The 13393-nt window shown below is 47.0% G+C and overlaps 1 protein-coding gene across 1 annotated transcript in view; it reads left to right on the forward strand.

Annotated features, from left to right (window-relative positions):
• The window catches only part of NUP54 (nucleoporin 54), a 64836-nt gene that overhangs the window by 11963 nt on the left and 39480 nt on the right, over nucleotides 1-13393 (forward strand). The window contains exon 3 of the mRNA XM_069743396.1: nucleotides 7448-7537. Coding sequence (XP_069599497.1) covers nucleotides 7448-7537 — 90 coding nt within the window. The remainder of the gene's footprint in view (nucleotides 1-7447; nucleotides 7538-13393) is intronic.

Consider the following 13393-nt stretch of genomic DNA (forward strand, 5'->3'; position numbering starts at 1 on the left):
CGTGCTATGGGGCCATCCAAACATCGGAGAAATGTCCAAATTACATCTGAAGGTCTGATAACAATCAGCAATGTGGAAGTCAATGAGTCCGTGAAAAAATCGGACTGCACTCCAATGACATCCAAGTGTTATCTGAATTTCAAGGACTGTCAAAATGGAAAAGGTGGATCTTTTTTTTTTTTTTTTTTTTTTAAACATCTCTCCACGTACAAGAAAATCAGATAACTTGTACCACACTGTGATCACTCCTATCAGAATAATCGATCCAATTTTCTCGTACAATAAAAAATCGAACATCAGAATGTGTAGATTATAGGTAGTAGATTGTCTTTTTTTGGGGTGCATCTTGGCTCATTTATGACCACAGACCACATCTAAATTGAATATGCAAAGAAGCAAATAACCTGTAACAGCCAAACATTATGAATGGAACACAATTGTAAAAAAAAATAAAGAAAACTTCAATCAAAATTTCAATCAAGTAAAGAAAAAAAAATTCCTCAAAGGTTCAAGGGAAGCAAATGTTTTCAGTACATGTGAAATATTCTTGGTGCAGGTTTTTCCCCACTCATTAGTATGGGTGACCTCTGCAGCAAAAACACTGGCAGAATTGACCTGCTGGAAATTTAACTCTACAAATCACAAATAAGCAACATGTGTATGAGACTTCAGGATTTTCATTTTACATTACTGGCATCAGGAAATCCTTCAGGTTTTGTGACAAAGGTGCATTGAAAAAACTTCTGATCCAGTAAACAAAAAAAGGATCCTTATCAAATGAAAGAAAAATGGATGTCAATTTAACAGGTCCGTTTTCCATAGACTTCAATGTTAAAATAACGGATCTGGTTGAAATTAGTTTTGTTAGTCGAACAAAACTTGTCACGTAGTGACTGAGCATCATCCCGATCCCTCGAACTAGGGGGCACCCTAGTCTATCTCTGTTCCCTGAATGGTGGAGACACCGGGGAGAGAGTACCTTGCTTTGTTCCTAACTTAACCCTTATCTGATCCCTCCCTCACCCAGTAAGGTTAGGGGCCGAAGTGTAAAGGGTTACACTAACCAGACAGAAAGTGTTAACAGACAGGGATAAAATGTATTTATTATGCTTTTCTTAAATAGCGCTATCATATTCCGCAGCGCTTTACATCTGATTGGGAGTCCCATTGGGGACAGCACTATCTAAATTCCCTATCATGTCTTTAGAGTGTGGGAGGAAACCGGAGTACCCAGAGTAAACCCATGCAGACACGTAGAGAACATACAAACTGCTTGCACATGTAATAGAAAACTACAATCATACAGATACAGGCACAAAACAACAAATTGGGAAACAGGGGAGGTGTAGGAAAGGGAAACAAAATGAGAGCGGATGAGGATAAACACGCAAACCATCTCCACGCAGCATTCACCAGAAAAACTCTCCAACAACCAACTCCAAACACTGAACTTTCTCCTTCACTGGGAAGTAGAACTATCACTAGCAACTCCCAAGTGCCAGTGGCAAGCATAAATTAGAGGGGAGTGGCCAACACAGAACAGCTGAGACAATTCGGGAAGGAAAGCTCCAGGAAATCAACTGGACTGACTTTACTGAACTGATTAACCCTTGTCATCACAGGGCAAGGAAACCTGCACTGTTTAATAGGATGGTGCAGGAGTTTGTGTAACCAGACTCCACGATCTTCTGGCCCCTCTCTCGCGATATCTCCATCTCCGTGACATTGTGTCTGCACAACTTTTTTTTAGTCAACGGACTGCTGCTGGATCCGTTCTAACTGATTATTATTATTGGATATCTGAACATATCCTAAGACTTGTCCCATCCGATCCTTTAAAAAAAAAAAAAAAATTGTCCATGTTTTCTTTTAGATAATCCAGATGTAGTATATGCAGTCAGCCCATGTACCTATGTCATGGGAACCTAGTGCAAAGAAGACTGATAATGTAGATGTCAAAGAGACTATTGTTACATGAATTATACAACGGCCCGTGGTGTCTTCTGTGTGCATCCTACTTTTCTATCTAGAGTAATTCCCACAGGAAGCCTCTGATCTATACATATGCCTATAGGCAATATTGTATGCGTTTATCATAGACAGCTCAAAACTGATAACAGGATTTCTTTTTTTATGCCTCTGTATGGAATGTCAGTGAGCTTTTCTTTCACTGACATTCGGAGGTAGTACAGTCACTATTGTCCTGTGAATGGGGGTCTATTTACCCGGTGCATATGGTAAACGTACTGTGCTGACGAAATGTGAAATGAACTTTGGGACCACAGTTACTTGGTTAAACTGGGGTGACTCCTAAACAGTCTAATTTTCTATGACTCGCTCCTAGATTTGGTTATTCCAAACTCCCTCATGTCAGCTAGCAGCTGCAGCCATTTCTATTTACTTCTCTTAAGATACTTTTCTTAGGGGGTTTGTCTCTTAATTCTGTGTTGAGGGGCCATCCTTTGGCCTTTTGACAGCAGGTAAGGTTGGGTCTCTTGCCAGCCCAACAAATTTCCTGCACATGTCCAAATTCTAGTTAACAGGCCAGGTGCATAATACCTGCCACCGTCGGACGCTGTGTAGGACAGGTAGTGCCTTTTACCTTCATATGCTGAAGTGAGGCGCTGTATAACCCCTTTTAGTGTCTGCATGAAATAGGTGAAAAGCTTTAGAGGTCACATTTTGCATACATGTTGCCACTATTCTTGGACCACTGCATTTTATCACACACATTCCACCAGTTGCCATATACGTTTTGTTGGAAGTACTTGTTACTTGTGACCCAACTGTGAATTCGAAGTACCTTAGTAAGGTATTGTGATGGAAATCCTCCACCTTATAATTTAATGTCACAATTTCTATGTCATAAATGTTTCTTCATGTTCTTCACTCTTGTCTTATGCTCAATATGACATGGATAGTTTCTCTAATTGCTACAATTCTCACCTACGTCTTAAAACTAGAAGCAGGTGTTGATGGTGCTGTTTACGTAAATGTCCTATTACATTAGTGTTGACGGGCATGGGTAGCCCCAAGTTTTCCACTAATAGTAGGGGGCTGCTCTTGACTTTGCCATTGTTTCAGGATGCAAGTAGAGTTACAGCCCAGCAATTAGCGATGAACCTCCAACGCACGTGTAATAGCACCCAATGACTCTTACAGATAAAGTACCGGTCTTCCATCTCCATGAACCATGCCATTGCATGATCTTCATAGTATAGACTGGTTTTACTTTCTTTTTGTAGTGATCGGTCATTGTGCCTACATTTTTTTTTTTCTTCTTTTTTTAATTATAATTCTAGTTTTCAATCAGAAGGCCACGTTCACACATTCAGTATTTGGTCAGTATTTTACATCAGTATTTGTAAGCCAAAATCGGCAGTGGAACAATTAGAGGAAAAGTATAATAGAAACTTATGCACCACTTCTGCATTTATCACCCACTCTGGTTTTGGCTTACAAATACTGATGTAAAATACTGAGAATGTGACCTGAAACTTTTGTCAGGCTGATATACAGCATTTCTCATTTGTATGGAGTAGTGTAGCCTCCTGCACTAATTCATGCAGCGGCATCCCGCAAAAAATAAAAAGTTATATTAGGAGTGTGTGGCTGATAAACCGTATACTACTGGAAATACTACTGATTACCTCTGAATTACAGTGGGAATGCAATATTTGCAGGTTTCACAGCGAAACAATGTGACAAACACAAAAAGATTAAATATGCAGGTTTTACACGCATGCTGATGGTCACTTTCTAAAATCATCAAAACTCCTGAGGAGCCCCAACTCTGGGGGCTGAGCAGTACAGACATGCACAAAGTAGTACTGAATAGGAATATTGTAACCTCAATGTAGTTGTTGTTTTGAATTCTCCCAAATCTCCCTGATGAATTTGAAACTAATGGGTAAAAATATCAGGACTTAATAAGATGAGTAGTCGGTGTTGGGCTGCCATCATGAAGCCATGGCTCCATCATGAAGCCATTGGGGCAAATTAGGGCCTGACTGGGTTGATATGGGCGAAGAACAGGACCAAAGCCTTAATGGGGTTATCTGAATAGAGGATATTGATGACCTCTCCATTGGCTAAGTCTTCAACATATGATCGGTGAGAATCTGACACCTGGCACCCACACCAAACAGATAAAATTTGTAACTTATGGAGAGGAACTGTACAGCGCAGCTCATTCCAATGTGTAACAGCCGCTGCTGAGTACTGCAGAAGAACTCCTACTGTTGAATGTAGTATTTTATTCTGTTTTGTGTTTACATCCTGCAAGAGCAAATAACAGCTGATCGGTGAGAGCACCAGGGTGTTGTACCCCCACCGATCTGATATTGATGATCTATCCCGGGATTAATCAATAGTAAAGATCTTGTCAAACCCCTGTTAGAAGTAGATGAAAACAATTATGTGCAATCCAAAAAAAAAAAAGTGTGACGTTTCAGTTCACAATTTCGGATCAACACTGTTTGGCGCAAAAGACAGTAACAAATGTGGAGACTTCTTTCATCAATTCATCCCTATATGCAGTGAAACGGTGAAACACAAATCACTTGACAATGTCACAACTGCAACCAATAGCCTGAATTTATACTAAATATTATTTATTAGCCGTGGTTTTCCAGATAAAAGAGCACAATACAGCTGCTTATAAAGGGTTAATCTGCACAAAGGGGATATCACTGCTTTTAAAGTCTGGAAAAGAAGAAATCCTTTCGAGGGAAAGGGTTACGTTGTGTGTCTTCCTAAATACTGTATTTGATAAGGCAACCACAACGCAGTGAGAAGGATGTGACACAATTTACCTCAGTTGCGGTTTTTAGCCGTCTCCATGACACACAGGAATCCAGCTTGCTTCCCTTTTTACATAACTACATCCAGCATGAAGTAGGTACAGATCTCCCCTTTATATCCATACTTCACATTTCCAACCTTACGCCCTTCCACCACCATATAGTGGTATCTCACAGCTCAGAGACATGAAGTTTCACACTACTGTCAAATAGTAAGACAGCTGAGAGCCCAACTTCAGTGTTTTTTAAATAAATGGCCAGACCTATCACTGGATCCTACTGGAATGTTTTAGTTTTTCTAGCTATGTACGGTATTTGAGAGAGGGTTCTATATATATTTTTTTTACTTTATGAAGGTTTCTAGGAGGAGATCTTTCCTTTAACCCTTTTTAAACAGTAGGCCTTCCCTGACAGGTCACAGTCCTTTGCATTTTCTCTTATTGTGTTTGTCATGCTGCGTTTCTGTGAATATCTCTAACAATACTTACTACTAAGGATTATATTTTAGAGCAGTGATATTTGTGTATTGATTTCACTTATTTTTTGCTTTTGTTTTTCCAAGGCTTTTCATTGATCTCTTTAAAGGGGTAGTCCACTACTAGGATAACACTTTCTTAATCAAAATGTTTGACCCCCATAAAATAATAAAGCCTATGCTTACCTCTTGTGCCTGCGCTGTTCCCGCGGTGTCTGTACTAGCTCTCCTGGGGCCCCCGTGCTTGTGTTTTGATGCTGGCGCCCAATCAGCGCTGGCGTCACTGCCCCCTGCCTTCTGACAAATTGAACATGACGAGTAAGTCCTGGCTGCAGCTGATCTGACTTCCTCTTCATGCTCAATTCGACAGGAGGCGGAGACAGTGACGCCAGCGCTGATTGGGTGCCAGCGTCATGTTACAATAACCGCACGGGAGCCTCGGCATATCGAGTGCCGACACAGTGGGACCAGCACCAGCACGGGATGTGATTATAAACTTGTTTTATCAGGGCCCAGTGTGGGGTATGAGAAGAGGTTGTCCAAGTAGTGGACAACTTGTTTCAGTATGTCATTACTTAGGTAAGCTATTTAAGATATATATGAGATGTGATATAGTGTACACTCCATTATTCTTTCCTCTGTGCACTGATTGTAGGGCTTGAGGAGTGAGTGGGGGCAGTGCTGCAGGATGAAGTGTAGGGCTAGGCCACCAAATTTAGCTTGGCGATCTCTGCTTAAAGGGAACCTGTTAGCTGATTCATGTTACCCAAACCACAGGCAGCCATAGTTAAAAGATCCGGAACTAGTTTAGTCTCTGCCTATGGTCCTAGGCCGGCTGCTCCTTGTATTGCTCCAGGTTGTCATGTCTCTTTCTACAGAGACCCTTCACTCAATCAACTAGAGTGGAGCAAGGAAAAGCTGGTTGGGGGCAGCAACGGATTATTGTCCCCAGGTGGATCTTTATGGTACGTGCCCACGATCAGGAATTACTGCTGTTTTGCGTATTAATGCAGCATCAAAACTACTGCAGCCAGATGTTAAAGCATAGTGGATGGGATTTCTAGAAATCCCATGTGCGCTTGTGGATCACCTGCGGAAACAGACATGTAGCGCGTCTTTCAGTACTGAAGCATGTCTATTTCTCTTGCGGAGACGCTAGTCTCTGCAACAGAAATTGAATCAGTATAATGTATTAAATGCAGTAAATCCGCCTGATTCAGTGAACACATGAGGATTTACCTGTGTTCAGTAGGAGGCAGAGTTTTGCACACAGCGACAATACGCTGCGTCCAAAGCGCTGCTAGTTCCGGATCATGGGTGCATAGCCATAAACTATGATTTCTCTGAAATGTTGGATTATTTCTAAATAAAACATACCGGACTGCAGGCTCGCCTCAAAACTCTGGTTCATCCTGCCCTTGGTTTGGGCAGCATGAGTTGAGCGACACATTTCCTTTTAAAACCAAAGGGTCAGAATCTTTGGAAGACTACAAGGGTCTCCTTATTCTAGTTACTGTGGGGATGCCAGCTCGCAGACTCCACCAATTTCAACTCTCTTGTAGCATCAGCACGTGAAAAAATGTAAAACAAAAAATGGCTTGTTTTTCAGAATAGGAAAACTTCAGAGCTTTTATCAAATTCCTTTTGTGAAAAGCTCCAATATTTTGAGTTACCAAATTTGACAATTAGTAAAATAACACCGCCATCATCTTGTAGCCATCTTCCTCATTTGTATGTTCTTTCACTTGTTTGCTAGTTATTTATGTTATAATTGGTCAGTTTTTTGGATACAAATGGTGATGAGCGAGTGTACTCGTTGCTCGGGTTTTCCAGAACACGCTCGGGTGACCTCCGAGTATTTTAGTGTTCGGAGATTTAGTTTTAATCTCGGCAGCTGAATGATTTACAGCTACTAGCCAGGCTGAGTACATGTGGGGGTTGCCTGGTTGCTAGGGAATCCCCCTCATGTAATCAAGCTGTCTATCAGATGTAAATCATTCAGCTGTGGTGAAGAAAACAATCTCCGAGCACTAAAAAATACTCGGAGGTCACCCGAGCGTGTTCTGGAAAACCCGAGCAACGAGTACACTGGATCATCACTAGATACAAACCATTCCCCCAAAAAAGATTTGCATCTAATCTTTTATATTGTTTCTCTTGTTTGGCTTAGGTGGATTTGGAGGCTTTGGAGCAACAACAACTACCGCACCCTCTAGCACCGGTTTTAGCTTCTCTGCTCCAACCAACACTGGCACAACCGGTAAGGGATTGGCACATCTAGTCTTGGGGTTAGACATATGTGTTAATACAAGGTTTCCTTCTTTTCCCATGACTTGAAGTACAACAAATTCAGAAAATGGTGGTACAGAAAAAAATCTGAGTCTGTGGTACAAGCATTTGATAAGAATACTAGAGACAGGGGGGCGTGTCCTAGCTGGCCATGTGAGTGGAAGCAGGGAAGAGTGCTCCCGCTGCCAGAAGGACAAAAATCCTGTTTTAACCCCGATTTTCGGGTAAACTCACCTAAATCCGGCTGGCTGAAGGTCCGGAGAGTTCAGCGGTGCAGAGCAGCGGGTCCGGAGTCGGCAGCGATGACCAGGAGGCGGCAGAAAGACTCTGGCACCAACGATGCAGGAGCCGGCCAAGATGGCTCCAATGCTAGGGAGGATGCCGAGAAGGAGAACGCCGCATGTCAGCGACGCATGGAGGTGGCCGCAAAGCTGCAGCAGTATGCTAGAGTGGAGGCTGCTGAGGAGGTAGAACCAGGATGTGGAGCTGGAGCTGACCAGGAGGAGGAGGAAGCAAGCAAGGCTGAGCAGCATGAGGTACAGAGGGGGAAGGAGAGAGGCAGCATGGCTGGGGCTAGTGGGGGACCTGAAGCCATATCACAGGGAGAGGAGCCGACCCTTAGAGATGTTATCACACTGATCTCTTCATGTCAGCAATCCCTGAACTCCTTGGCCCAGCAGATGCAGGAAGTTAAAGGGGACACGGCACAGATTAATGCGGCTCTGCAGAAAATGGACAAACGTATAGGAGTGGTGGAGGAGACGGTGAGCACGGCAGAAGATCACATAGTTAAGCTACAAAAAGCTGAAAAGAAGTTTGCCCAAGCAATAGCCGAGCTCGCTGCCAAAAATGAGGATCTGGAAAATAGGTCCAGAAGGAATAACATACGTATAGTGGGGCTGCCTGAAAAGACTGAGGGGAGAAATCCCACTGAGTTTGTGGAGAACTGGCTGCTGGAGAAGATTGGGAACACAGTGTTGACAAAAGTTTTTGCTGTTGAACGTGCTCATAGGGTCCCGCCGCAGCCCCCTGCCCCAGGAGCGAATCCCCGTACCATGCTTGCTAAAATACTGAACTACCGGGACAGAGACATTATCCTTAGAAAGGCTAGAGAGATGGAGGATCTGACGGCTGGAGGTCAGAAAATCGCCATTTATCCGGATTATTCCGCTGCGGTTCAGAAGCAGCGGATGAAGTTTACTGGAGTCAAGCGGCGACTGAGGGAGCTGGGAGTGCAGTATTCAGTGATGTTTCTCTATCGCCTTTCATTGGGGGACACAGGAACCATGGGGTGTATGCTGCTGCCACTAGGAGGCTGACACTATGCAAATAAAAAAAGTTAGCTCCTCCTCTGCAGTATACACCCTACCGACAGGAAGTAGGATATTCAGTTTAGCTTAGTGTCAGTAGGAGGTGGACACGGGTCTTTCATTAGACCCTTATCTACCTCAATGTGCGTCGTTTTTCTTTCAGGTTTTCTGGAGGGATACAGGGTGAACAGTCACACCTGTAATCCCACATTATGGACTATGAGTACGGCGTGTACTGCCACCCCGTATCCTCATAGAGCCCTCAGCAGAGCCATGATCCTGGCACACAAGCGTGCTCAGAAGTCCGGTCCTGGCTCCGTCCCCCACCCACTCGCCCACCAGAGCCTGTCGGTTGGAGGAGACGAGGACGTCCACCAGCAAGTTCAGGACGTCTTTTTCGGCATCCGGAATAATGAGGTATATTTCCTTTCCTCAGGTTTTTTTCCGGAAGAAGATATACAGATGAAGAAGGTGAGTATTTAGAAGGTGTCCCATCTATCTCCTTCAGGACCTTTAAGTTAGCGATTCCCTTTAGGGAGGTGGGGGGCCTTTTCCTAGGGGAAATGCCAGGTTTTTCAGCAGCTCTTTTGCCCTGCTCAGGCCTCCTTAACTCCCCCCAACCCCCCCCCCCCCCCCTCCAGTCTCAATGCGGGCTCCGTCGCTATTTGAGGGGCTACCTTTTTCAGTGGTACAGGCGAGTTGTTCGCCACCGCCATGGCTTATTCGCCGCCTCCTCCCCTCAATCTGGCGGTCGCCGGCGTCTAACCTAGGAGGTCTACGCCGGCGCGACTGCCGCCGGTTTTCTAATCTAGGCCCCGGCTTCGGGCCTACTCCGGCGCGACGGCCGCCGGGTTCCAATTTAGGCCCCGGCCTCTTAGACCTACTTCGGCGCGGCGGTCGCCGGTTTCTAATTTAGGCCCCGGCCTCTCGGGCCTACTCTGGCGCAGTAACTCCGCCCCCCATTTGCTCTTCTTCGGGCGGGCTTTCTCCCGCCCGTATCTTCTTCCTGCAGGGCGTCTAGCTCCGCCCCCCATAGCAGTGCCCGCAACTGGCGCCATATTGGTTTCCCTGGTGTGTGCGCTTGTCTCCGCCCACTTCTTCCCAGCCACCGCTCTACAGCCGGCGCCATCTTCCTGCCCCAGGCTTGCGCTGTCGGCTCCATCTCCTCTTCCGTTTTTAATAGCGGGCCTTTTGCTCTCTCTTTCCTGGTGCAGCATCCAGCCCAACTTATGGTCCCTCAGGCGTCGCCAGGGATCGTCGCATCCAGCGGTGCATCTGTCCGCAGGACCTGCTCCTCTACAGCCTGGAAGCTACAGGACATCTGCTGTGAGTATCCCTACACAGCAGACTGACACTTCCCTCTGCCTCCGTCCCCTAACCCTCGGGCGCTATGTCTAATTCTAAGGCAGAACTCTCCCGTCCTCCTGCCTTTTCTGCTATTTTGGTCCATCACATTGTATGTTCGCCCTACATTTGCAGATTTCCCTCCCTCTGTCAGGACTGCGACGGCTCCGCGGTGCCTACCGCCCTGGACACCCCTGCTGTCCGAGAGAGTGAGTCCCCTATCCCAGCGTGCGTCTCCTCTGTCCCAATCCCTGCGATCTCACCCAAGTGTCTCAGACCCTAGTGTCTGCGCCGGATAGGTTGCTATGACATCACATCTTCTGCTGTGGCTAGCGGATCACAGGAGGCTCTGTCCGAGTCTACTAAGATTGGCCGCAAAGGATCTAGACAGGAACGCGAAGCGTTCTCAGATGCACCTTCGGAAGATGTGTTGAAGCTGGATTCTAACCAAATCGCTAGCAGGGATATGGTTCAGAACCTCATTGCTGCAGTTAACCAAGCCTGTAGCATCAAAGATTCCGCTACGGAACCCGCAGATCAGGCGGTTTCGTTTAGACGGTCCAAACCACCTTCCAAAGTTTCTGAGTTTGAGGAGCTGGTGGCCAGAGAAAGAGAGAATCCGGCCAGACGCTTTCAAAGAGGACAGCGCCTCGGCGTGTTATATCCTTTTCCCCAGAGCACCGCTAACTGGACAGTTTCTCCTCCGTGGGCCCGCCAGTCTCCAGACTACACAGTCCGGCTCCCCTTTCCTGGTGCAGCACGTTCGAAGGAATCTAATGGTAGACATTTAGAATCCTTGGCGAGGTCAGCCTTCAAAGCGGCTGCGTCCACTCTTCGCCCGGCCTTTGCCTCCTCTTGGGTTTCAAAGTCTGTGGCCAAATGAGCAAAGCAACTCCGTCAAGGCACTCTGACTGGGCCTAACCAGATCAGCTAGTGGGGCTTGCCAACCGGTTTTCTCATGTGATCGAGTATTTGGTCTCTGCTTCCCTGGATGCCGCGTCTCGTGCAGCTCAGACATCCAGCAATGTCGTGGCCATCCGCCTGACAGTTTGGCTTAAGGCCTGGCAAGCGGATCTGTGTTCTATGAAGGCACTTACCACCTTGCCCTTTCAGAGATCACGTCTTTTGGTCCCAGACCTCTTCCTCTACAGCAGAGGTCGCAAGCGCGCCAGGATAGGAAGAAGTTTTCCTTTAGGTCCACTTCTTCCTGGCTCTCCGGCTATTCCCAAGGAAGATCCACCAGGTCTACACCTGGAAGATGTACCTCGGCATGATTCTCCCTGGAATCCCGGCGCATCTCCCAAGCTAGGAGGTTGCCTTCCTCTCTTCAAAGACGTTTGGCTTATGGCGATGGAGGATGCATGGGTCAGGGAAGCGATATTCTCAGGATACAAAATTAATTTCGCTTCTCAGCCCTGGGATCGTTTCTTTGAATCTCGCCCTCCAAAGACCCGACCTTGTTTTCGGGTTTCTTTGCAGCCATCGCCTCTCTCCTCAGCGCGGAGGTAATCGTTCCCGTTTCCAGAAAGAGAAGGATTCACAGGCTTCTACTCGAACCAATCCCGGTTCTTAAGTTACTAAATAAAAGGGTCCATCTGCGAACTTCGGAATGGAATCCCTTCGTTCAGTAATCACTTCCATTTCGGCATAGGAGCTTCTGTACTCCATAGACGTTCTGGACGCCTAATTTCATGTCCCTATATCCCCAGGACATCACAGATTCCTGCACTTTGCAGTACATCAGGAGCATTCCCAATTGGTCGCCCTGCTTTACGGTCTCGCAACCGCTCCCAGGGTTTTCACAAAGATCGTGGCGGCGCTGATAGGCATCTTGAGAGTCAGGGGAATGGTACTTTTCCGTGACTCAACGACATCCTCATCAAGGCTCCGTCCTTTTCTCAGGTTCATGAGAGCCCGTCCATTGTCCTCCACACTCTAGCCCATTTCAGGTGGCTTGTCAACAGGAAGAAATCATGTCTTGTTCCCTACCAGCACCTTGTCTTTCTGGGCATGCTCTTCGACACTTGTCAGACCAAAGTCTTCCTCCCCGAAGATAAGAGATCCATCCCTCGTTGGGACGTACGCTGGCTCCAGGTCCTCTGCTCTCCTTTCGATCGGCCATGAAGGTTCTGGAGAGCATGGCGGCAACATTGGTAGCGATTTCCTTCGCCCAATTTCACTCTCTACCTCTTCAGCAGGCCATTCCGTCTCACTGGGACAGGTCTGTCTTCTATCTGGATCGTCCGATCCTACTCTCTTACCAGGTCAAGCGGTCCCTCATCTGGTGGCTGACATTACCTCTCATCCCCCAGGGCAGGTCTTTCCTTCCAATTCTCTGGCGGGTGGTGATGATGGACGCCAGCCTGCTCGGCTGGGGCGCGGTGTTTCGCCACCTGTCTGTTCAGGGTCATTGGTTGGCGTAGGAGTCTTCTCTACCGATCAACGTCCTCGAGTTTCGGGCCATCCTCCCTCCCTTCGTCTCTGGGAAAGGATTCTCAGTGGTCTTCCTATCTGAATCCAGCGGACAATGCCACGGCGGTGGCATATGTCAACCTTCTAGGGGGGACTCGGAGCTCCTTGGCCGAGGTATCCAAGATCCTACTCTGGGCAGAGGCAATGGTTCCGGTGATATCCGCGGTGCATATTCCCGGCGTGGACAATTGTGCCGCCGGCTTCCTCAGCCACGAGGGTCTCGCGGCAGGGGAATGGCCCTGGCATCTGTAGATTTTCCATCAGATTAGTCTTCGATGGGGGACAGGTACAGGAATGTTCCTCTGTTCATCTCCAGGTCTCGCGACCCCCCTCGCAGGTGGCGTCGGCGCTCTGGCCATTCCTTGGTTGCAGTCCGTGCTGCCCTATCTATTCCCACTCCTGCCCTTACTTCCCAAGCTGTTGGTAAAGTTCAAAGCGGAAGGGGTGCCGGTTTTCTGATTGCCCGGACTGGCCCAGGAGAGCTTGGCTTGCGGAGACCGTCAATCTCCTCGCGGACGCTTCTTGGCGCCTTCCGGACAGGCCTGACCTGCTGTCTCAGGGTACGATTTGTCACCCGAATTCTCGGTCGCTCAGTTTAACGGCGTTGGCTGTTCATACCGCAGTTCTAAGAACGTCCGGCCTTTCGGACCGGGTGATTCACACCATGATCCAGGCTAGGAAGCCTTTGCCTTCCAGGATTT

This window comes from Ranitomeya imitator, chromosome 1 (genome assembly GCF_032444005.1).
Source record: "Ranitomeya imitator isolate aRanImi1 chromosome 1, aRanImi1.pri, whole genome shotgun sequence".
Taxonomy (NCBI): Eukaryota; Metazoa; Chordata; class Amphibia; order Anura; family Dendrobatidae; genus Ranitomeya; species Ranitomeya imitator.